A 26,221-nucleotide genomic window follows, 5' to 3' on the forward strand; every position below is an offset into this window, starting at 1 on the left:
TTTATTATTTTTTTAGGGGGTCATTCTGAATTGCTTCAATTTGCCTAATCGAACTGGCTTGTTTCAAACCTTATATTTTTTAAACATGTTTTTGGGTATGAACAGCCCCTTACTTTGTAGCCATAAGCCAGCTTCCTGTATGTTTCTTTTAATGTCTTTTCTCCTTTTAGACAGTGGTGTTGGTGCAGGAATAGATTCTTACTACGAATATTTGCTGAAGGCCTACGTGCTACTTGGTGATGACAGTTATTTGGAAAGATTTAATACAGTAGGTGGAATAAAGATACGGACTGTTTATAATGGTTTATCAAGTGTACTCAAAAGTAGAAATGTATGAGATCTATACGTATGATCTTTGTGCACCTAGGAAAGTTCACACCATCATCCCATGCTTCTTTATGACACTAGAAATACAGTCTATGCCCTCTGTTCCTATAAATGTCTTCACAAACCAACTGAAGCTTTCCACACAGGAAAAGATTTGTCTTAAAAATGTCTTGTTGGAGGGTGAGCAGTTGAATCTGAGTCTGTAAATTTGGCAACAGTTTTACAAAGAGATTACTAAATGCTGAAGTACAATTAAAGGGAATCTGTCACTAGCATATTAGCAAAAATTTTTTTGATGAATCCATGTGTAATAAAGTACCTTATTTCCATATGTTTTGTTCTTTTTATTGTGAGTCTTGTCATTTCTTCAAAAAAACGCTTCTTATGATATGCAAATGAAGCTGTAAGGAGCCCAGAGGGGTGTTATTCTTTCTCCACGGTGCCCAGGAACGCCCCTCTGAAGTGCCGTGCCCGCCGAAATTTGAAAACTAAGAACTCCTCCAAGTTCAGCTAAATCGCCTCCCAGAGGTGCGGCTAAGTGCTCCCCCCCCCCCCAGCGCCGCGCTCTGCGGCAAACACCCCCGATCCTCCTCTCGCCTGCATCCAAAATCCCGCGCAAGCGCAGTGCCGGCAATTTAGCTGGCTGAGGAAACAGTGAACACGTCACTGGGATCGGCGCATGCCCAGTGACGCTGTTGCCCTCAGTCGTCTTATCATCGCGCAGGCAATCGCCGGCACTGCGCCTGCGCGGGATTTCGGATGCGGGCGAGAGGAGTATCGGGGTGTTTGCCGCAGAGCGCGGCGCTGGGCGGGAGGTAGGTGAGTACTTAGCCGCGCCTCTGGGAGGCGATTTAGCTGAACTTAGAGGAGTTCTTAGTTTTCAAATTTCGGCTGGCACGGCACTTCAGAGGGGCGTTCCTGGGCACCGTGGAGAAAGAATAACGCCCCTCTGGGCTCCTTACAGCTTCATTTGCATATCATAAGAAGTGTTTTTTTGAAGAAATGACAAGACTTACAATAAAAAGAACAAGACATATGGCAATAAGGTACTTTATTACACATGGATAAAAAAAAAAAATAATGCTAATATGCTAGTGACAGATTCCCTTTAAGGCCGACCGGCAGCTACAGACATCCAAGTGAAGGCTTTGAGTGCTATATATTGCAGACTATAAGTATAGAGAACAGAAAATGAGGAAAAACAGATATCAGTTTTTTGGTGTGTAAATTATTACTTTGAACCAAAGTAATGACACTGCAGAAGACATCAGCTGTAGAGAGGTCATTACATGTTAAACATAGGACAGAAAATGTGATTTCTCGCCCATATTCCTTGGGGGACACAGGAAACCATGGGTATAGCTCTGCTCCCTAGGAGGCGTGACACTAAGTGAAAGCTGTAAGCCCCTCCTCCATCAGCTATACCCCTCAGCCTGGAGAAGAGACTGCCAGTTTTTGCTTAGTGTCCAAGGAGGCAAGACACCCCCTGCTTATGCAGGGTTGTTTTCCTATAATTTTTAATTTTTTGCGTTATTTGTTGTTTTAATTCGATTTTTTTCTACTTACAGGGACAACAGAGGCGCATTAGACCCCTCTGTTTCTCCCGGGGTTGAGTTGCGCCAGTGCCGGTAATACCGCACTGCCGCCTCCCCCACAGAAGACAAGGTGGACCAGGGCAGCCTCGCTCCCCTGCGTCCCGCCAGCTCAAGGGTCGCCCGCACGCCAAGTCCCTCCCCCGGCTTCCTGCCACTGCGGTGCCAGTAGCTGAAGGGGCGACCCTGCTGGATGGATTGAGGGCGAAGACAGCGTATGGTGAGAGTGGCTGCTCCAGCCTCCCCTTCCTTCCCACTGCTGCTACATCGAGCCCCCCCCCCCCCCCCCCCCCCCTCCCCCCCCCCCCCCCCCTGGGCATATCTTACCGGCACCTTACCGGGTATCATTTGGGGGGGACTTTGTCAGGGCAAAAATCCACTTTATTAGCGGCAGGGCACGAACTCATAGAAGGGAGGTTCCCTTCAGGGAACGGCTGTAGGCTGGGGGCCGTTTTTTCCTTGGCACGAACAGGCGCCATAGCTGGCCGGCACTCATCCAATCTTGGGGGTTAAAATCATTTTGCCGCGCGCGCGCGGCTTTGCGTTTCTTCAGCGCGGCGAGGGGTGGGCGGAGCTTCATAGCGCTCCGCTACTTCCGGTTTCGTCGGCTCCACATCGCATACCTCTACGTCCGATCCTGAAGCTGTTCATCCCCGTGCCGGCTGCCTCCCCTCCACAGCCTCCTTCTGTCTGCTTCCCTTGCTGCTGCCGCTTGCAGGGTCTGGTAGGACTGTTAACCCCCTCCGTGCCAGTACTGTGGTTGGGTGTAATCTCCGTTCCTTTTGCCCTGGGGTCTCCCATAAGGCAACATTTCCACCATGTCAGACCCTTCTGCAGCTGCCAAGCCTTGGTACCATGCCTGTACTGCTTGTAGGGAACCCTTTCCCCGGGGGCAGTCTGATCCGCACTGTCCTGCATGCCGAGCTCCACCGCAGCCTCAGTCGCCCGCTGTGTCGCTCCCTGCTTCCTCTGACCCGCCTGACTGGGCTAGATCCCTGTCCCAGGCCGTGGAAAGCCTCACTCATGTTGTGGGCCGCCTAATAGACAGGCCACCTACCCCGCAGGACGCTACTTTTACTGTCGCGCCCTCCGGGTCCACCGCTTCTGCCGCTGCAGCGGGTTCACTCCCTCTTAGTGACCCCTCCCGAGCCAGGCACTCTCAGAAGCGTCTTAGAGTAGAGCGAGCCTCCTCCTCGGATGCCTCCCTCTCCCCGCCACGCGTGCGCACCCAGACGAGCCTCTCCTCTCCAAAGGATTCGCTCTCTGAAGGTGAATTGGCGGTTTCAGATTTGGAAATGGACTCGGCCCTGCCGTCCAAGCTAGCCTCAGCGATGAGTCAACTCATCTCGGATATTCGTGACACCTTTAAGGTGCAGGATGACCCCCCTAGCTCTGACGCAGCTAGCGTCTCCTTTATCAGACCCAGGCAGGCCTCAAAAGTCTTTCCAATCCACTCTGATTTCTCCTCCGTGGTGTCTAAGGCTTGGGCTCGCCCGGACGCCCGTTTTGTCAATCCCAAGAAGCTGGACATTTGCTATCCTTTTCCAGCCGATGTCGTGGCCACCTGGTCGTCCCCACCCAAGGTGGACCCCCCTGTGGCCCGTCTGTCAAAAAACACGGCCATCCCTGTTCCCGACGGGTCCTCTCTTCAGTCAGCGGAGGACCGTCGCATGGAGACCCTTTCCAAGGGCATTTTTGCTGCCTCCGGTTCTGCTCTCAGACCGGTTTTTGCCTCTGCTTGGGCAGGTAAAGCAATCTCTGCTTGGGGTGCGCAGCTGGAACAGGAGTTGGACTCGGACGTCCCCATCCAGGACCTACGTTCCTTGGCCCAGCTTATTATTCGGGCCGGGAATTTTGTTTGTGAGGCCTCCCTTGATGCGGGAGCCCTTATTGCACGCTCCTCCGCCCTGGCGGTTTCCGTCAGGAGGGAGCTCTGGCTGAAAGTTTGGAAAGCGGACGCTGCCTCCAAACGTTCCTTGGCGGGGCTACCGTTTGCGGGTTCCCGCCTTTTCGGGGTCCGCCTAGACGAGCTTATTTCGGAGGCCACGGGTGGTAAAAGCACCCATCTCCCTCAACCCCAAGCCAGGGGCGCCCCCCGCGGACGCCCCGGTGCGTCTCGTTTTCGGTCCTCCCGCAGGACCTCTGGGGCTCCCCCCGCAGCTGCCGCTTCGGCCCCTCCCCAGGATAAACGTAGGAAGCCGTTTTTTCGGGCACAGCCCTCCTGGCGCAGGCCGCAGGCTGCCCGCACACCCGCAGCAAAGCAATCCTCTGCCTGAAGGCGCGCCCCCACCCACCCGGGTGGGGGGCCGGCTCCTCCTTTTCAGGGACATCTGGATGGCTCACATCTCCGACGCCTGGGCTCTCGAAATTGTGTCCTCAGGATACAAAATCGAATTTGTGTCTTTCCCTCCAGATCGGTTCTTTCGCTCCCGCCCCCCGCGGGACCCGAAAAGCGCGGCTGCGTTCTCCGCGGCTGTTCAAGCCTTACTGGACAGAGGGGTGATTACCCCCGTTCCTCTAGAGGAAAGGTTCCAAGGGTTCTATTCGAACCTCTTTGTTGTTCCCAAGAAAGGAGGTTCGGTGCGGCCCATTTTGGACCTCAAAAAGCTCAACCGTTTTCTCTTCCTTCGACGGTTTCGGATGGAGTCCCTCCGTTCCGCGGTGGCTTCCCTGGAGCAGGGAGATTTCATGTCTTCCATCGATATACAGGATGCCTACCTCCATGTTCCGGTAGCCCGGTGTCACCATCGCTTCCTCCGATTCGCCGTGGGGGACCTCCACTTCCAGTTTGTCGCCCTTCCCTTTGGGCTGGCAACAGCCCCCCGGGTGTTCACCAAGGTCCTGGCCCCGGTTTTGGCCTTACTCCGTTCCAGGGGTGTTTTTCTGCTACCATACTTGGACGATATCCTCATCAAGGCTCCGTCCCTTTCTCAAGCGGTTGCCAGCGTGGATCTCACTCTAGAGACTCTGACGAGGTTCGGTTGGGTCATCAACTTCCCCAAGTCCTCCCTTCCCCCCTCCAGACAACTGGTCTTCCTGGGAATGCTTTTAGACACGGGAGCGGCGGAAGTACGTCTTCCCTCGGAAAAACGTCTGATCCTCCGTGGGGCGGTTCGGGGTCTCCTTCTCCACCGTCGACCGTCCTTCCGCTTCTGCATGCGGGTCTTGGGGCAGATGGTTGCCTGCTTCGAGGCGATCCCGTTTGCGCAGTTTCACTCCCGCCCTCTCCAACGGGCGATCCTCTCCTCCTGGGACAAATCGCCGCAGTCTCTGGATCATCCCTTCCATCTATCGCCTCCGGTGAGGTCATCTCTCCGCTGGTGGTTACAGTCCCCTCTTCTGGGCAGGTCTTTTCTGCCACTCAACTGGTTGGTGGTTACAACCGATGCCAGTCTCTTGGGCTGGGGAGGCGTGTTTCCTCCCCGATCCGTCCAGGGCATTTGGTCTCCATCGGAGTCCAAACTCTCGATCAATGTCCTGGAGCTGAGAGCGGCCCTTTTGTCTCTACGACACTGGACTCATCTGTTGAAGGGTCATCCAGTTCGTGTACAATCGGACAACGCCACGGCTGTGGCGTACATAAACCACCAGGGGGGCACTCGCAGCGCTGCTGCAATGAGGGAGGTCTCCAGCATTCTCCGTTGGGCGGAAGCCCACGTCCCGGCCCTATCGGCAATTTTTATTCCAGGGGTGGACAATTGGGCGGCGGACTTCCTCAGTCGCACCACTGTCGACCCCGGCGAGTGGTCTCTTCACCCGGAGGTATTCGAGGCCATTTGCCTTCGTTGGGGCATACCGGACGTGGACCTCATGGCCTCCAAGTTCAATCACAAGGTCCCCGCCTATCTGTCCAGGGCCAGGGATCCGGGAGCTTGCGGAGCCGACGCCCTCGTTCTTCCTTGGCGAGGCTTCGCGCGTCCATACATATTCCCTCCCATCCCACTCCTGCCCAAGGTCCTTCGGAAGATCGCGGCGGAAGGCGTCTCGGTGATTCTGGTCGCTCCGGACTGGCCCCGCCGGTCTTGGTATGCCGACCTCATGCTGCTCCTGGCAGACGCGCCCTGGCCGCTGCCCGCCAGGGAAGATCTTCTCTCTCAGGGACCGATCTTCCACCCGCGTTTAAGGTCCCTACGTTTGACGGCGTGGTTGTTGAGACCACCGTCCTGACACGTAGGGGTTTTTCTGCGGACGTCGTCCGCACCATGATCCGCGCCCGTAAGCCGTCCTCTTCTAGGATCTATTATAGGACCTGGAGGACCTATTTGGGGTTCTGTGCCGATCTAGGGATTCCTCCGCTCCGCTTTTCTCTCCCCACCGTTTTGTCCTTCCTGCAGAGCGGACTTGCCCAAGGTCTGGGTCTTAGTTCTTTGAAGGGTCAGGTGTCTGCGCTGTCCATTTTGTTTCAGCGCCCACTGGCCCCCCTTGGTCCTGTCAAGACCTTCCTTCAGGGCGTGGCTCACGCGGTTCCCCCGTACCGGCCTCCGGTACCGCCCTGGGACCTGAACCTGGTTCTCTCAGCGCTCCAGGCTTCTCCTTTCGAGCCTCTGCGGACGGTTTCCTTGCGACTTCTGTCCTGCAAGGTTATTTTCCTTGTAGCAGTCACCTCTCTCCGGAGGGTGTCAGAATTGGCTGCACTCTCCTGTCTGGAACCTTTCCTAGTGTTCCACCAGGACAAGGTAGTTCTTCGTCCGGTCCCTTCCTTCCTTCCTAAGGTGGTCTCCGCCTTTCATCTGAACGAGGACATCGTTCTCCCCTCTTTGTGTCCTTCCCCTTCCCACCCTAGGGAGAGGGAACTTCATCGCCTGGACGTTGTCAGGGCGCTCAAGGCTTACCTGGAGGTAACCGGCTCTTTCAGGCGTACTGACTCGCTCTTTGTGGTTCCGGAGGGGTCGCGCAGAGGGTTGGCGGCATCCAAAGTTGCTATCGCCCGTTTTGTCAAGATGGCTGTTACTGAGGCTTATCTCGCCAAGGGCAAGGTTCCGCCCCTCGGTGTTACCGCTCATTCCACTAGAGCGGTCGGGGCTTCCTGGGCTCAGAGAAATCGGGCTTCTACGGAGCAGATTTGCAAGGCGGCCACTTGGTCCTCCTTGCACACCTTCACCAAGTTTTACAGGGTGCATACTCATGCGTCGGCTGACGCTGCTTTAGGCCGTCTGGTGTTGCAGGCGGCAGTTGATTGATGCCTCCGGTGTTGGTCTAGTTTGTTCTGGTCCCTCCCTTCTGGGACTGCTCTGGAACGTCCCATGGTTTCCTGTGTCCCCCAAGGAATATGGGCGAGAAAAGGAGACTTTTGTATTACTTACCAGTAAAGTCTCTTTCTCGCTCTTCCTTGGGGGACACAGCACCCGCCCTTCATTTGGGTTTACAGTTGTGGTTCCGGCTTGGTTGCCCCCGTTGGGGCTTGACGGTTCTTTTTCCGGTTGGTGGTTATCTTTCACTACTTGGACACGCAACTGGCAGTCTCTTCTCCAGGCTGAGGGGTATAGCTGATGGAGGAGGGGCTTACAGCTTTCACTTAGTGTCACGCCTCCTAGGGAGCAGAGCTATACCCATGGTTTCCTGTGTCCCCCAAGGAAGAGCGAGAAAGAGACTTTACTGGTAAGTAATACAAAAGTCTCCTTATTAGTAGTAAATGGTCCAGCGTTTGCTCCCCTCCCCAGACTCCAGCGATGTCTCCTGTGTGGTCTTCTTCAGCTTCCTTTTCCACTAGTCATACTGACTCATGCAGGCAGCTGTGGCACAGTTTCTTCTGTAATTGAGCCAAATGCCTCACAAAGTTTTGACTATCTACTGACAAAACTGTCTTGCGGGTGAGTGGGCACCACTGGACCCCATTGACTTCTGACTGGAACAAGCACACACATTTTTAGCCAGCTTTTTATTCTTTTTTTTAAATCACATCTTGAAGTGTAATAATGCAGCTATTTCCTATGTTCTGACTGTTGGATGCCAATCAGCAAAACCCCACCCCACCGCCTTGATATGGGATTAGGGATTCCTTTTATTTGATCAATTTAAGAAACGTGTGACTGCATCCATCGGTGAAGAAAAGATCTTTGCATTACAAAGACTCCTGTGTAGGTCGCTACATGTTTTTATGTATGGGGCTTTTTTCCCACCAGTGGATGCTATCTCACATCCTTGAATTGGTTAGTTTTCCAGAATTGGTGAATCGGGAAGCTCTTGCTTTGGACAAGTGTGCTGCTTGCAACTTCTTTTCTAATGTTTTTCATTCAAATGCAGTACAATCCATGGTTACACATTTTCTAGACAAGTTTTTGATAGTTTGGAGCCATTATTTCCAGTGACTGCATAATGCAATATGTACATTGCCTGGCATTATCCTATGCTGATGTTAGGGTAGGCAGCACCTTCTTTATTCTCCTTCCTGTTCTGAGGACATTTTTGATTCTGAACCATCTATTTACCATGCATATTGCCAGTCACAAAATCTTATTCTATATTGTTTTTAAGGGCCTTTTATGTCTGTATAGTTGATATATGTGTGGTCTGTGGCACTTCATATCGATGCTTGGAGTTAATCCAGTGCTTGGAGTTAAAGGGGTTGTCGGAGTTAAAAAACAAACAAAAAATAAAATAAAACTGAAGGGCAAATAAGGTGTTACAATAAAAATATAATACTGTATATGCTTAGCTCCAGTGCCATTGTTACGTCCTCCCATCTGAGTTTTGTTTAGAGGCCGCACTGATGACTGTTGCAGCTGGTCACTGGCCTTGGCAGTCTTGTGTCGTGCTGCTGAGGCCAGTGAAGTGTGTTGGGGTATATGCACAAAAGGTGAAATTCAAAATTTGCATGAAATCAGCATAAAAACATTATAACACAAATCCATGTTTTTTTTTTATCTCTGATTTTGTGCATTTTACATGCGCCTCTAAATCCGTACCATATTGTGTACAGAAGTTGGGGCACATTTATTAAGACCAGTGTTTTAGACTCCGGTCTTAATAAGCCCTAATCTGACTGTGGATCCGCCAAAGTTATGAAGAGGCGCAGGCCGCTCCATAACTTCGGCGCATCCAGCGCCAGTTCTAAATGTAAGACAGCTTCCTTGCTGTCTTACATTTAGACCTTTTTTCTACGCCTAAAACAGGCGTGGAAAATGGTAAGTCAGACAAGCCTGCCGGCCTATCCCCTTCCACACCCACTTATTTAGACCTGACATGACCGGGGCAAAGTCACAGATTGTGGTGCAACTAGCTGTTGTGCCGCCATCTGCGCCTGAAATTTCAGAATCATAAATGACCCCCTTTGTGTATTTTACAAACCGCAGTTAAAGCACAAACAGTTAATATGCTGCGCCATTTTATGAGCTGCACCACAGGTTAAATTCCACTCGTGCAAAATATGCAGTTTAAATGAGATCTGGAAAATCTTATTAAATTTGCTGGTAATGTATTACACTGCAGATTTCCTACATGAAAAACCACAGAAATTTGACCACATTTTTGGAGTAAAACGAAGCCAATTTATAGGAGGCATGAACTTAAACTAGACTAGTCTAAAGATGTGATAGCTTTACCAGTTTAAGACTGTCCAGTCTAAGTTTGGTGCACAGACTGAATTCTGGAGTATATCTAGTGCAGGATTTATGATATGAAAAATTTGTAAAGGTCATAAATGAGTTTAATTTTAAGACTGGGATTCGTTTTCATAGACCCTGTCAAACTTTCTCTGCCCCACCTTGTATTAACGCTGTTAACCCACTCTCTCAATGTTTAGCATTATGATGCCATTATGCGGTATATAAGTCAGCCACCACTTCTACTTGATGTTCACATACATAAACCGATGCTTACAGCTCGAACATGGATGGATTCCCTACTTGCATTTTTCCCTGGTCTTCAGGTATGTATTGATACATAAAGCAGCCACTGCGTTAATTCCATAACCCCTCCTGAGACTTCCAGTAATTTGTGTGGTTATTTACTGTGAAATTATGCTTTGTAGATTATACCCTGTCTTTCTGTAGCTAAAAACTGGTTGGATCATTATTTTTCTAATCACATTGAACTTAAAGGGGTTGGCAACTTTCTGGTAATTGTTGACCAATGTGTATATGAGATAATTATATGAAACTAATATAGTCTTTCTGGAAATTCTGCATCATTTTCTATATTTCATAAGGTACACAAAGTCTTTTGTGCTGTTTACACAGAGGTCTTGTCCATAAAATGGCTGCTGATGGAGGGACATCTGACTAGGAAAATCGCCTCCATGTGATGTCTCCTCCATTCAGACACACTGCACCTGCCCTAAATGACAAACAGAACAAGTGCAGATGGCAGGTGCAGTGTATCTGAATCAGGGCTGTGGAGTCGGTAGATAAATGCTCCGAATCCGACTCCTCAGTTTTTGGTACTTCCGACTCCTCTGTATTTTTAATATGCGAATGTTTTTTATACATTCCTTGAAGGAAAGAAAGGCAACATACAGCTGTTCCACCAAGTTCTTCTAAGCTCTTATAGCAGAGAGAGGTAGTTGGGCAGAAGCTGCTGCCTTCTCCTTTGTGTGCTGATCTTCTGCTGAAGATAGGGCAGTGGGAGGATCCAGGAAGGGGAAGGGGCATTTATTTTAAAACATGATTTCCCTAGTAGAATCCCATAGTCATGTTTTAATGTTTAAGCTAACAATCTGAGTTTACAAGTTTTTATAGCCTAAGGCCGCATGCACACGACTGTGGTGTGTTTTGCGGATGGCGTCCGTGCGCGTTCCGCAATTTGCGGAACGGCACGGACAGCCTTCAATAAAATGCCTATTCTTGTCCGCAAAGCGCGGACATGAATAGGACATGTTATATTTTTTTTTGCGGGGCCACGGAACAGAGCAACGGATGCGAACAACACACAGAGTGCTGTCCGCATCTTTTGCGGCCCCATTGAAGTTAATAGGTCCGCATCCGAGCCGCCAAAACGGCGGCTTGCATGTGGACCCAAACAGCCGTGTGCATGAGGCCTTAGCTGAATACGGATCCGGTATTTATTTATTTTTGGCATTTTTAAAGGTCTGCGCATGCACAGACCGGAAAACCGGATCAGTTTTGCCGAAACACTTAATGCCGGATCCGGCACTAATACATTTCAATGGAAATTAATGCCGAATCCGGCATTCCGGCAAGTGTTCAGGATTTTTGGCTGGAGAGAAAACTGCAGCATGCTGAGGTATTTTCTCCGGCCAAAAAACGTAAGCAGGACTGAACTGATGCATTCTGAACGGAATGCTCTCCATTCAGAATGCATTAGGATAAAACTGATCAGTTTTTTTCCGGTATTGAGCTCCTGTGACGGAACTCAACACCGGAAAAGAAAAACGCTAGTGTGAAAGCTAGTAGCACACTACCGTTAAAGCAGCATATTTTATTTTTTTGTCCAGTTAAATCCCAACATTCATGCTAGTAACAGGCCAGGTCCCATAGTCAATGGGACCTGGTGGCGCTCCTGCCCCCACTGGATGCCATTAAGGCCCCTTTCACACGAGCGAGTATTCCGTGCAGGTGCGATGCGGGAGGTGAACGCATTGCACCCGCACTGAATACCGACCCATTCATTTCTATGGGGCTGTTCACATGAGCGGTGATTTTCACGCATCACTTGTGCGTTGCGTGAAAATCGCAGCATGCTCCTCTTTGTGCGTTTTTCACGTAACGCAGGCCCCATAGAAATGAATGGGGTTGCGTGAAAATCGCAAGCATCCGCAAGCAAGTGCGGATGCGGTGCAATTTTCACGCACGGTTGCTAGGAGACGATCGGGATGGAGACCCGATCATTATTATTTTCCCTTATAACATGGTTATAAGGGAAAATAATAGCATTCTGAATACAGAATGCTTAGTAAAACATCGCTGGAGGGGTTAAAGAAAAATAAAAAATAATTTAACTCACCTTAGTCCACTTGATCGCGTAGCCGGCATCTCCTTCTGTCTCCTTTGTTGAATAGGACCTGTGGTGAGCATTAATTATAGGAACAGGACCTTTGATGACGTCACTCCGGTCATCACATGGTACGTCACATGATCTTTTACTATGGTGATGGATCATGTGATGACCGGAATGACATCACCAAAGGTCCTGTTGCTGCACAGAGATCAGATGAAGACAGAAGGAGATGCCGGGCCGCGAACAAGTGGACTAAGGTGAGTTAATTTTTTATTTTATTTTTTAACACCTCCAGCGATGTTTTACTATGCATTCTGTATTAAGAATGCTATTATTTTCCCTTATAATCATGTTATAAGGGGAAATAATACAATCTACAGAACACCGATCCCAAGCCCGAACTTCTGTGAAGAAGTTCGGGTTTGGGTACCAAACACGCGCGATTTTTCTCACGCGAGTGCAAAACACATTACAATGTTTTGCACTCGTCCGTAAAAATCGCGGGTGTTCCCGCAACGCACCCGCACATTTTCCCGCAACGCCCGTTTGAACCCAGCCTAACTCTGGCATGCTGTTCCTCTGCCAGAACAGCCTGTTGGGAGATTTTAACACTAGTGTGCAACTAGCCTAACTAGAATATATATATATATATATATATATATATATAATATAAATATATATATATATATATATATATATATATATATATATATATATATATATATATATATATTTTATATAGATTACAATGTGTTTACCTTTTGTAGCTCAATGGCTTTGAAGTGCAGACTTTAGGATAAATACAGTAGTCCACTTGAAATAACTATGGTCCATACATTTTACAGATCAGTTTATTAACTCCTGCATGTTCCTAGTGTTTAACTTCTTAAGTTATTCTGTTTCTTTAAACTCCATCATGTTTTAGTTGTAATGCTTTGATTTTATATGTTTTTTAGGTCTTGAAAGGAGACATAAGGCCTGCTATAGAAACCCATGAAATGTTATATCAAGTCCTAAAAAAGCATAATTTCCTACCAGAGGTAAGATAATGTTTGTACTAGGGCTGCAGCTATCAATTATTTTAGTAATCAAGTATTCTATCGATTTTTAATCTGAGTCCTCTAATAAGAAAAAAACTAATTAAGAGAACATTTTCCTTTATAAAAACTCATCAGCTCCCCCCATCGCCATCAGCCCCCCATGTCTTCAGTCCTCTGTACCATCAGTCCTCTGTGCCATCAGCCCCTCCATGCCGTCATGTCCCCCAATGCCATCAGCCCCTCCATGCCGTCATGTCCCCCAATGCCATCAGCCGCTCCATGCCATCATGTCCCCCAGTGCCATCAGCCGCTCCATGCCATCATGTCCCCCAATGCCATCAGCCGCTCCATGCCATCATGTCCCCCAATGCCATCAGCCGCTCCATGCCATCATGTCCCCCAATGCAATCAACCCTCCATGCCATCATGTCCCCCAGTGCCATCACCCCTCCATGCCATCATGTCCCCCAGTTATATACAAATTGACAGCACTCCGAATTTAAAGGTGAAGTAATCAATGATTTTTATTTAGCCGGACATAAATTTTGGCAACATTTCGGGCTATTTGTAGCCCTTCATCAGGCCTAGCTAGTCGGAACAGACGTGTAGATACCGGCGCCGGCGTCCACACGTCTGTTCCGACTAGGACAGCGCCAGCATCCACACGTCTGTTCCGACTAGGACAGCGCCAGCATCCACACGTCTGTTCCGACTAGGACAGCGCCAGCATCCACACGTCTGTTCCGACTAGGACAGCGCCAGCATCCACACGTCTGTTCCGACTAGGACAGCGCCAGCATCCACACGTCTGTTCCGACTAGGACAGCGCCAGCATCCACACGTCTGTTCCGACTAGGACAGCGCCAGCATCCACACGTCTGTTCCGACTAGGACAGCGCCAGCATCCACACGTCTGTTCCGACTAGGACAGCGCCAGCATCCACACGTCTGTTCCGACTAGGACAGCGCCAGCATCCACACGTCTGTTCCGACTAGGACAGCGCCAGCATCCACACGTCTGTTCCGACTAGGACAGCGCCAGCATCCACACGTCTGTTCCGACTAGCTAGGCCTGATGAAGGGCTACAAATAACCGAAACGTTGCCTAAATTTATGTCCGGCTGAATAAAAATCACTGATTACTTCCCCTTCAATTTCGGAGTGCTGTCAATTTGCATATATATGGATTAAAGTGTTCCTGAGGTGGAGCTGGGAACAAAATTAGACAAGCACCCAGGAAAAGCCAGTTAATGAATGAGTGCTGTGATCATTTGAATTGTATTATCATGTCCCCCAGTGCCATCAGCCCTCCATGCCATCAGCCCCTGCATGCCATCATGTCCCCCAGTGCCATCAGCCCCTCCCCTCTGTAATACTTACCTTTCCTGGCAGGGTGTGTGGCTGGCCAATATGGAGTCCGCAGGAGAAGGACCTCAGCGTCTTCTTCCTCCCAACATGCACTAGGACCTGACGTCACAGAGCATCAGGCAGCACATGCTCTGTGGTCACATGATCAAAACGAATCCTCGATGCAGGAAAACTGCATCTAGGATATTTTTGTGTCGATTGCACTGAGTATTCGTTGCATCCCTAGTTTGTACATTTGTCATTGTTAAGATGCGTCAATCAGTTTTTAGCAGAATGGAGCCATAGAATAGGGCTACATGGTGACATGCCACTGAAGTTTCCTTAAGAAATAAATGAATTTTATAATTTGTGTGACGTTCTTCACTGTCTGATCACACCAAAGATACATCTGACTGCATCTTTGTGGCTTTCCTGTTACACATGGAAAAAGGCAATCATTATTTGGAGGCATGGGCAGCAAGCAGAACCAGGCTTATCTCTCTGACGCACGTGGTGGGCTTTGTTGGGTCAGTACTTTTAAAGTACTGAATGCCATGACGGCAGTGACAGACTGCTGAGATCAATGGGTCTGTCACTACACTCTGCTGACCTCTGTGAGGGAAATGTGGTGCAGCTGACAGGTTCCCTTTAAGGCCACTTTCCCTGGATTTGTTGTAGATCAGGAGTCAGCAACCTCCGGCACTCCAGCTGTTGTGAAACTACAACTCCCAGCATGCTCCATTCACTTCTATGGGAGTTCTGAGAACAGCCAAACAAGTGTGCATGCTGGGAGTCCTAGTTCACCACGCCTGGAATGCTGAAGGTTGCTGATCCCTGTTGTAGACTTTTAGTACAAATTCCATACATTCCCAGTATGTCACACATAGTATGAATCTGTGTATGACACAACAAATATCAAATGTCCGCTGCATCTAAACTCACTAGAAGTTTTTGGTTTATTAGAAATTACTTCTTGAGGGTTGTAGTAAGTAGAGTTCTGCTTTTACACCGCCCATTTTCTTTTCTCTTTTTTAAATATATATATTTTTTTAAGTGTGTGTATCTGGCCAATATATATCTATTTTTTATTTTATTTCAGATGCTATTGTGGACCTTGTCATTACAATGTTTTCATGTATAATGATTTAATATCACATGTAACTTTTGTTTTTCTTTATATCTACAATAAAAATGAGATACTAGATGACTATGCTGTATCAACTAAATGCATAGTAATATATATATCTATATATACACATGTTTCAGGCCTTCACAACGGATTTCAGAGTACACTGGGCCCAGCATCCATTAAGACCAGAGTTTGCAGAGAGCACCTACTTCTTGTATAAGGTCAGAACTCTTACTATATGGTGTTAAAGAGTGTTTAATTCTGATGACCTATCCTCAGGGTCAGTCATCAGTATGACTCCTGTTTGTAGAGGCTGTGGCATTCCTATGAGTGCAGCGTCTTCTTCACATCTTACAAAGCCCAGCGCCATCCTTTACATATCGGCTGTGCTTGGTATTGCAGCCCAGGCTAATTCACTTGAATGCGACTGAGCTGCACTTTGGCTATGTGACCAATGAGCATGACGTCACTGGCCTAGGAAGAGTCCTTGGCATTCACTGGAGCCATGCTGATCAGTTGGACCCCTGCTGATCAGATATTGATGACCTATTCTAAGGATAGGTCATCAGTATAAAACAGTCGGAAAACCCCTTTTTAAGCATTTTTTAAATTTTATATATGAATTACTTTCAGTGTAGAATTGTCTATATTAATTTTCTTTAACTAAACTATTAAAGGCAACTGGTGATCCCTATTACCTAGAAGTGGGAAAAACAATCATTGAAAATTTGAACAAATATGCACGTGTCCCATGTGGATTTGCAGCTGTTAAAGATGTGCGAACTGGAAGTCATGAAGACAGGTATGGGTTTCTTCTATATGACATAATAACTATTTTGTTAAATTCTTTAAAGGGGTTGTTTCTGTCAGGATACAGTGCATACAGTGCAGAGCGGGGCCCAGATGAAGACCAGGGAGGATGAGTAGAGTCACGCCAGCTCTTCCCTCACCGCTACCCCCGCCCCTCCATTAATGGAAGTTGTCATTAGCATTCGGACTATACAATGCACTGCTACTTTTCCCCACTTGTGGGTTTGGACAACGTTACATGTAAATTTTAAATGTACCTATCATTCAAGGTAACTTTTAGGTATACTCAACCATGCTTGCTATGATGGTCTCCTGACTTTTACCCAGTCCCCAATATATATTTCTGTGCTGAACTGTAGAGAAATAGCCTTACTACTCAACAAGCAATGACGTTCAGGAAGTCTCCGTCTACTTGAAATGTGCTAATGCATGCATTCTGGATTCTACTCTATACTGTTTACTGTACTTTTTTGTTTTTGTGTTATTGTTTTTTTAGGATGGACTCCTTTTTCCTGGCAGAGATGTTTAAATACTTGTACTTGCTATTTTCTGAGAGGGAAGACCTTATCTTTGATATTGAGGATTACATTTTTACTACAGAAGCTCATCTTTTACCACTTTGGTTATCAACAGCAAATCACACACAAGTGCGGAAATACAAGGTATTTAACTTTTTCTTTTTATTTTAAACCATCATCATTTAAACTTTATCATTTCCCTGCAGCAGCCTCTGCAGATGAGATGAAGTGTTACATTAATTTTAGTGTAGAATTACATGGTGGCCATTCTGATGTGGCTCTCCTGGCTTTCTGTTCTGGGTCATAGATGTGAAATCTCAAGAGCAAGAGAAGTCCCTCTTTGATGTTCATATGCCGTAACAGAGCATATGGATGCAGATTGCCTTCATCAGCCAACCCCTTTAAAATACATTATTGTTAGGACACTTTTTACGTACAGATATAAAAAGTTTACCTTGACTGCAGTATGTATGTTCAGTTATTACAGCAGTGTTTTCCATTGCAGGAAGTGTAGACCTTCTACCAAAGCTTCCTGCTATATGGAAGGATAGTTAAGAGGGTGCCTTAATTGACCCAAGACATGTCATCAATGTCCGATCAATGGAATTCCCACCAACATACCCAGTAGAACCAAGTGGCAGCAGCATTCGAAAAGTGCAGATTGGCTCTGTTTTTTTTTCTTTTCATTTTAAAGGGGTTGTCCCTGACTATCAGCTGTTTGAAGAGATCGCAGTGCTCTTATGAGCTGTGCCTTTTCAGGCATGGCTTAACAGGCAGGCTCCTGTGGCAGGCCTGGGATTCGTCACAAGGCCCCAGGCTTCCATAGCAAGTGATCAAAGCCCTGCAATTTCGATATAGGGGCTCAGATAGGTTGGCAGAGGGAGCCTCTCACTCTTTTTAACCATCCAGATGCCACAGTCTCTTATGACCTTGGCATCTGAGGGATTAAATGACCAGAATTGGGGTTTTCTCTGATCCCAGTCATTGTGGGCGGGTATCAGCTATATTACACAGCGTGCACCCACCACATATGGAGTAGGATAAGCTTGTGAGCCCGCTCCATGCATACCCCATGCGCAGCTGATGTACATTTACGTCCGGGGCTTAAAGAAGTTAATATTGCATAGTTATATGCATTTTATATGTGTGAATATTTACTAATGCTGCCTAAGATTTAGACAGTGGAACTTTAGATTAAACAGTCTAAAAATGCACAAGACTTCTCAGCGGGCGATGCTGGATGATAAATTTTGCACACCTCCATACTGTTTACTATACATTTTTAACATCTATTAGATGGTATGCTTTTCACCAAAATGGTGCTCAATTTTGGTGCATCTTGGGCACACCCTATTTCCTCTCTGTCTCAAAGCCACAACCCCTTGTCAAGAGCAGCAAAAGAAATATCTAAGAACCTAAGCCTGACTTCTGGCGCCATTTCCGTAGTAATTTTGGCCCAATGTAGTTCTGCAAATTTGAATTCCCCAGTTTTGGTTATTTGCTTTTTTTTTTGTCTTGATGGCAACAAAAGTGAAACTTGATATGTGTGAGCATGTTCTATTTGCCAACCTAAAGCGGTATTCCAGCCACATAAAACATTTATCACTTTTTTACACCTCCCTACTACAAGAAGAAGTTTGCATAGAGCTGCTGTTGAGTAGAGTACTCTTTTATGCCTTAAAGCAAGTTCAGAATGCACAATTAAAGTATATAATAAATTACTTGACCCTACAGACTGTTCATTTGACATTTTCACACTTGCTGCATGTTGGTCTGGCAGACAATGCAGTGAATAGGCCGGACAAAAGCTACGATGTACAGCAGTTTTCGTCCGGCTGATTCTTGGCATGTTTGATGGGTAGTGACCAGATCTCTACCGGACACCATTATAGTCAATGGGGTTTAGCGGGAAGGCAGTAGTATCTGGCAATGCCGGATCTGGAGAACTCCGGCAGGCAGTTCTATGCGCAACAGCCTGCCGAAGTTCTCTGTGGCAGATGTAAAACTAGCTTTATGGTTATACTCAGCAATATGATTTGTTTCTTTCTAATACTGTGTGTTTGCTTCCAGACTACCCAGTACACAGAGCTTGATGACAGCAACTTTGATTGGTCCTGTCCAAATACACAAATTCTCTTCCGCAATGACCCCTTGTATGCTCAGAGTATCAGGGAACCCTTTAAAAATGTGGTTGATAAGAATTGTCCTCGTAGTACTTCAAGAATGTAAGTGTAGATATCTATGTCTATAGGTCTATCTCATTGTGTGTAATTTTTCTATTTTGTCTGTTTTACAATGGATTCCAGCAGATCCACTTTATAATGAGCCTGTCAAGTTTCCAGTTTATATTTCACCAGGTAGCATTTTATAGCAGACAGCACAGTTCTTCCGCTGTTCCCGGATGGTCCCTTGATTTCTTCTGTTACTGTTGTGTCTTTGTTGTGTTAATGCATTAAACCTCTCACAATAACAGTGCCTTCATCTGTAACTAGAAAGTCTGGGCCCCACAGCAAATTTTTAAACAGGCCTGACCTTGAGCTACTTCCTCATAACCCCCTGTCCTGCAGCTAGTCAAAACTGCCCAGGCTCTCCATACAATCCCCCACCAATCTAGTTCTTACTAGCTCTGGACAGGAGGGATACTTTACTACACAGTATTCTACCCAGGCCCTGTGTGCGCCTTAGTGCCCCCTTCGCAGTAGTTTTACACCCTTAGTGCCCCCACACAATATAATGCCCACATACAGTAGTGCTCCCCCCTTAATTGAGGATTCTGTGTCTGTCATCCATTATGGCCCAGGCCTCTCCTGCCAGTATACACACACACAGTGGTCTGACGACCAGGTCCTGCTATGACAGTAGTTCTGCCCCTAACGGCAGTGGTAACCCATATAAAGAGATTTTTAAATGCTACATTTTTGGCTTATATTTAATCGCTTATTGTGTCATTGTGCCTGAAACTTTTTTGTAAGTGAAGTAAATGGAATATCCTTGGTCTGAAAGCTCAAAGCATTTATTTATTTTGAAGGCTAGTCTGTGCATAACCCAGTAGTCAGAGAATACGTACAAGTCTTTAGTTGGCAGCTTTAGGGTAAGTCCACAGGAGAGGCAATTTGCTGTGTAAAGATCTGCCCACGTGCCTGCAGCAAAATCTGCACATTATATTTATTATACATTATATTTTTGCCCATTTTGCTACAGATTTGCCAAGGATTTTATCCTGTGAATTGCTAAGGGGGAAGTCTGCAGCACAAATTTAAGCTGCTGATATTTTTAGTAGTGTGTGTATATTTCCTAAAATCTCATCCACCTTGTTGGTACTGTGATATGCAGTGAATTTACTGCACGCTAATCCAAGATGGCAAACCCACAGTATATCCATCCCTTGTGGACATGCCTTAAAATTGGATTTTTTGTTCTCACCGTAAACTCCTTTTCTCGTAGTAGGCATCGGGGGACACAGCACCATGGGTATATGTCCAACTACCACTAGGAGGCGACACTAGACATAAAAAGTGTTGGCTCCTCCCCGTTGGGCTATACCCTCTCTACAGGCACTAGGCTAACCAGTCTTGTTCTAGTGTCCATAGGAGGCAGACCTGACCTGCTTTTTTGTGCAGGTCATCCTGCTACTTTTTTTATTTTATTTTTTCTTTAATCATTTTTTCTCTCTCTGCAGGTTTCGGCCTGCGGCAGGGGTGGCTCCATCGTGCTCCACTTTAGTTGCCACCCTGCGAGCGCGTACTCCGTTACCTGGCAGCCACCCAGTCCCCACTTGAAACTGCTTCCCCAGTGGAATTTCGGTAGACCCACGGCTCCCGTGTTGAGTCCGCCGAGGGGGTGGTCATTGCTGCGCCTGAAGACATCGGAAGTTCTGCTAGGAGGCGACACTAGACATGAAAAGTGTTGGCTCCTCCCCGTTGGGCTATACCCTCTCCACAGGCACTAGGCTAACGAGTTTGTACCAAAAGCAGTAGGAGAGAAGAAAGGCAAGGAACCAACAACTCCCGTACCGGGAAAGATCAAGAGATCAGCCCGGAGAAGCTGAAGTAAAAAAACATAGGGTGGGATCTGTGTCCCCCAATGCCTACTACGAGAAAAGGATTTTACGGGGAGTACAAAAAATCCAATTTTCTCGTGCATGGCATTGGGGGACACGGCACCATGGGACGTCCCAAAGCAGTCCCCGAGGGTGGGAAAAGGACAGCCATGCCACCGGTTGGGCATACAGGTGCGGGAGAACCATGTGACCCAACAGGAGGAAAGCACAGAATAGGCAAGAAGCCTCATAATAAGGGAGAAACCCCAATGAAGCAACAGCGAAGACTGCCCGCACCCCAGGACAAATGCCTGGGAGAAGGACCCAAATGCAAGAAGAAGGCAAAAGGGAAACAACCAGCTCATCCAAAGGCTGGAGAGAAAGTAGGACAGCATCACGTATTGGAGCTACCCAACATTCTAATTGACTCAGGCAAAAGCACAAACACCCTGAGGGCAACCCCTGACAGGCCAGGGGAACAAGGGAACATGGACTCACTGAAGGCCAAACGAGTGATGGAATCCATAGCAAGGCTCACATGAGAAGGGAGCAGGTCTCCCCTCAGCGCAAAACAGGTGATGAAGATAAGCGCCCTATTGAAAGGAGAAAACCCCAAAGATGCTAAGGGAAACCGCCAACCCTTGGAAAGGGAAGGGGTTGTAAGTAAATGCCAGGAAAAGAGAAAAGATAAGACCGGCATCACAAAATTAGGAGACCGAGGAACGAGCCCCTGAAAACAAAATATCTCTGAGAAGCGCCAGACCGGATAGACTCTGGCCAAACTAAGTATCAGGGAAAAAAGGGGACCAGATGCAGGCCCCGGAAATCTCAGCACGGACACACTGGAGTGAGGGAAGCCATAGCAAGGCTCACAATGAAGTGAGCAGGTCTCCCCCCACCGCAAAGCAGGTGAAGTTAAGCGCCCTATTGAAAGGTGAAAACCCCAAAGGCGCTAAGGGAAACCGCCAACCCTTGGAAAGGGAGGGGGTTGCAAGTAAAGGCCAGGAAATAAAATAAGATAAGACCTGCATCCCAAAACCAGGAGACGAGGAACGAGCCTCTGAAAACAAAATATCGCTGAGAAGCGCAAGACCGGAGAAACTCCGGCCAAATGAAGTATCAGGGAGATGCAGGCCCAGGAAAACTCAGCAGGGACACACTGGACTGAGGGACATGGGAGGAGAAGGAGAGCACTCCCAACAATCTAAGGAGGAAGATTCTACAAACAGGAGGAAGTCCCTCCTGAAGGAGACCATGAGGTGGAAATGCAAAGCGTAGCACAAAACCACTCAATACCAGGTACTTGACGTGGGAGGATGGGAAGATAGACACGAATCCCAAGAGGTCCACAAGGCTATTGGAACCCACAAGGGGAACAATCAACCCAGGTCCCCCCATGAACGATTATCATACAGAATCTGCGTGGTCCATGAACGGGGACAGGGACTACAGAAAGGAGTACCCGGTATGGGCTCACAAGGAACCAGGAACTGAACCACCAGAGGACAACGAAAGCCAGAATATCCAAGAAAAAATGAAAAGAACCGCCATATGGAAAGGGATTGGTCATGGACAACTAGCCATTCTAAGAATAGTGGCTAGCAATCTGTATACATTGTCCCGGGAAGGGCAAGTACAGCGGCTTGGGTTGTACCACTAAATCGACAGACACCCATACGCATAAGGAATGGCGAAGTCGCCATAAAGAAACGGGGTGTGACTACACGAAATGTAGAAACCAGCTGCGACCGACACACAGAAGACTCCCAGGGGGAGAAAGTACCAGACAGGCGCAGACAATAGCAAGGTCCAAGGGAACTGCCCTCTGTCATATAGTACAACTAAGAAGAGAATATGAGGGAACACCCGGACCCAGAAGGAACTACGGAACCCTGTCCGATGCCAGAGCAATCAGCAGAAAATTCACCTACCAGGCAGGTGTGTGGCGCTCAGTGTTTCTGTCCCTGACTCATCAGGAAGGACATCCAGCGAGGAAAAAACGCTGACCCCAGAAGGATTCTGTGTGGCAGAGGACATCCAGTGATGGCCGAAACCCGCTGCAGCGGCCGGTGCTCACCAAGCTACGTACCCCAACAAGGAAAAAGATCCAGTTGAGATCACTGTACTCCACCAGGAATGGTCCGCCCTGTAACAGAAAACAACGCGGGTAATCCTTTATAATATGGGGTAACGCGGAGTGCCGCAGACAGAAGTACCTTATAGGGATGGCAAGAGCAACCCTAGCACAAAAGCCAACAACCACCTGGCCATGGTGTAGGGACCGTGGTTGAATGTGGACCACCCACCAGATCAGAACAGATCAGCCATATACTGGGTACACCAGAAGTAGCAGTAGACTGACAAGGTGGAGGTGGGGGTTGGGCTGGCCCACCCCACCAAGATATGGTTACCATGTACATGCTGAACCAGGATGGCCTGTTGTAGACAGTGCCTTGAGAAAGTACAAGAAGACCATAGAGCACGACAGTAACGGAGTGGCAGATGTATGGAAGAACCAAAAAGGAAGAGCAGTAACCATGTCTGGAGCATAGAATAGAGTCCGGGGAAGGAAGCACCCCGTAATACAGAAACTGTATGGGCCACAGATTGCACCATAGGACCCAGCACGTGGGCTAAAAATACACGCCTAAAACCGAGCTAAAGTGGCAGCATGTTGCACACTAAGGAGAGTGGAAACAAAGCCACAGCATCCGGGAATGCAACCGCATTTGGAGGGTACAGGTCCACAACCTGTTAAAGTAGCAATACGGCTGTGTAGTGCAGAGATACGACCAGACAGGTGCAATGGGTACAGCATCTGGAGATGGTAGAGGTACTAGATTTAAGATTAGAGCGATGCGGCCGCATGGTGCACCCTAGGACCAGAGAAGTGCAGCGGCTACCGCGTTAGCAATGCTACCTATATTCCGCTCGGGAGGGGGAAAATAGGGCCACACGGTACCACAAAGAACGACAGGTGCACACCACAATTAAGTAAGTGCAATGGCAACTGAAGGAGGCCCTCTATTTCACCAGAGGGAAACAGGGCTGAATAGTGCTCCATAGAGCCAGACAGGTGTAACTGTTGCAGATCGGAGACAGTGCAGGAATCTACCTAAGAAGAGAGTAAGATGGCTGTTTGGTGCACACTATGATGAGGTAGGTGCAATGGCCACGGCAATTGGAGGAGGCCTCAATATCTCATCCGGTAAGGGAGAGAAAATGCCACATGGTACACCATAAAGCCAGACAGGAGTAACGGCTACAGCATCCGGAGATGGTGCAGGTACTCTACCTATGAAGGGATCAAGGTGGCAACTTGGTGCCCACTAGAACCAGAGAGGGGCAATTCTATGGCAATTGAAAGTGGCCTCTATATCTCTCCCGTAGGGAGAAATGTTGCCGCATGGAACACAATAGAGCCCGCCAGGGGTATTGGCTACAGCATCTGGAGATGGTGTAGGATCTCTACCTATGAAGGGGGCAAGGTGGCTGGAAACAGACAGGGGCAATTGAAGGCGGCCTGTATATCTCACCCGGCAGGGGGAAATAGTGCCACGTGGAACACCGTAGAGCCAGCCAGGGGTAATGGCTACAGCATCTGGAGTAAGTGTAGGAACTAATCGCCATGGCAATAAAAGCCGGCCTGTATTCTCTGATACAGGCACTACAAAAGAACCTTTAGAGGCCGAGAAGGGTTAGCAACCCTACAAGAGGCGTTTGCCTGAATTATCAGCTTGCCTGGAACATAGCCCCTGGATAGGGGAACCAGGAAGGTCTGTCGTGTACAGCCTACGATGGCGTACGTACCAGAGACACCGCGTAGGTGTCCCAGTTGCTAAGCACGGAGACGGCTGCCTTACCAGTGCGGTAATTACCTGTGCAGGCAGGCGAGCACCATCCGAAAGTCCACTAGAGGGGCACCAAAATCTGGGTAGGGTAGGTTCCTCCGTGCACGTTTGTCTTGACCTCACAGAGGGATTCTGTATGGTGGAAGACCGCCTGATGCTCTGTTCCGACGGAATCGGTGCAGAGGTGTCCCCAGAGGCAACTGACAGAGAAGGCTTCGTCACCAGCCTCAGGCCTGTCCTGGGACGACCCAAGGATGCCGAGGAGGGGTGGAAGCTAGTTAAGACCACCAGAGGTTGGTCCGTGGGCTACTCCTTGCGTGACCCTGTATCTGAGCGTGAGCCTGGGGGGGGGGGGGGGGGGGGGGGGGAGAGCAGACCGCAATTCGTAGGTAGCGCTCCAGCGACTCCGCCGGGGATTGGGCGAGTCAGGCAAGGTTCCCATGGTTCGACAGGGAGGGAGCCCATTCAGGGGGGCCTACACAAAAGGGTGGAAAGGGGGGGGACAAGCCGACCACATGGAAACCTCCGTAGACAACGGACGCACGTGAAATACGTGGCGATCCGATAAGGAGGCTGGGAGAGGAGGCCCTCATAGAGCAGCAGGGCTGACCTAACTGTCCCCGGAGCCACTGTTCCCAAGAGGTGCTGCAGCAGCAATAGATCAGGTGGCAGGGCTGCAGGAGAATGCGGCAATTGAGAGGAAGGAGAGGGGGGGGGGGGGGGGGGAGCCTGCAGAGCAAATCAGCCAGAGGCTGCCTACCTGACCCCAGGAGCTGTGTCAGCGCGCCCCATGCAGGAGAAGATGGCGACCCGGTGTAGAGAAAGAAGACGGCAGCCGGAGGAAGAACCGCCCCTCTGACAGAGCAGGGCACCTGGAGCTGGATTGGGCAAGGGTGAATGAGAGAGCCCGGGAAGCCAGGAGTGGGCGGAGAGAAGGCTCCGCCCCACGTGACCTGCGGCCTAGTCGGCCGAAAAGCCGGGGCCTAGATTAGGAAAGTGCAGCCGGAAACTGACGCCCGGGAACGCGGAGGCGTCCGGAAGCAACCGCGGAGCGGGAGGAACACAGGGCCGAGGGGAATTGAGGAGGCCCTCTCAGGAAAACACCCGAAAATGACCCCCATTAATGCGCGAATGCTGCGACTTCCGTGGAAGTGCCGGACCCAGAGGAGACATGGGCCTCCCTGCAGGTATCCTGGCCCCAAAATAACACCCTTCATGTGGATAGGGGAGATAAAGTGGGTGGACCACCCAGAAAAGTGCCTCAGACCCTAAGAGGCCATGGGAGGGGTTGGGGAGGGGGAAGGAGGGAGGGAGAAGGGGACTACAGGGCCCCCAAATGGATCCAGATCCCTACTTACCTTCCGATGTCTTCAGGCGCAGCAATGACCACCCCCTCGGCGGACTCAACACGGGAGCCGTGGGTCTACCGAAATTCCACTGCGGAAGCAGTTTTAAGTGGGGACTGGGTGGCTGCCAGGTACCGGAGTACGCGCCCGCAGGGTGGCAACTAAAGTGGAACACGATGGAGCCACCCCTGCCGCAGGCCGAAACCTGCAGAGAGAGAAAAAATGATTAAAGAAAAAATAAAATAAAAAAAGTAGCAGGATGACCTGCACAAAAAAGCAGGTCAGGTCTGCCTCCTATGGACACTATAACAAGACTGGTTAGCCTAGT

General features: G+C 48.7%; 1 protein-coding gene across 1 annotated transcript in view; it reads left to right on the forward strand.

Annotated features, from left to right (window-relative positions):
• The window catches only part of EDEM3 (ER degradation enhancing alpha-mannosidase like protein 3), a 151,789-nt gene that overhangs the window by 80,357 nt on the left and 45,211 nt on the right, over positions 1-26,221 (forward strand). Inside the window, exons 9-15 of the mRNA XM_040408660.1 lie at positions 171-268; positions 9,661-9,786; positions 12,770-12,853; positions 15,467-15,550; positions 16,007-16,131; positions 16,636-16,801; positions 18,728-18,882. Of these exons, the coding sequence (XP_040264594.1) occupies positions 171-268; positions 9,661-9,786; positions 12,770-12,853; positions 15,467-15,550; positions 16,007-16,131; positions 16,636-16,801; positions 18,728-18,882 (838 nt within the window). The remainder of the gene's footprint in view (positions 1-170; positions 269-9,660; positions 9,787-12,769; positions 12,854-15,466; positions 15,551-16,006; positions 16,132-16,635; positions 16,802-18,727; positions 18,883-26,221) is intronic.

Source organism: Bufo bufo, chromosome 9, assembly GCF_905171765.1.
Source record: "Bufo bufo chromosome 9, aBufBuf1.1, whole genome shotgun sequence".
NCBI lineage: Eukaryota > Metazoa > Chordata > Amphibia > Anura > Bufonidae > Bufo > Bufo bufo.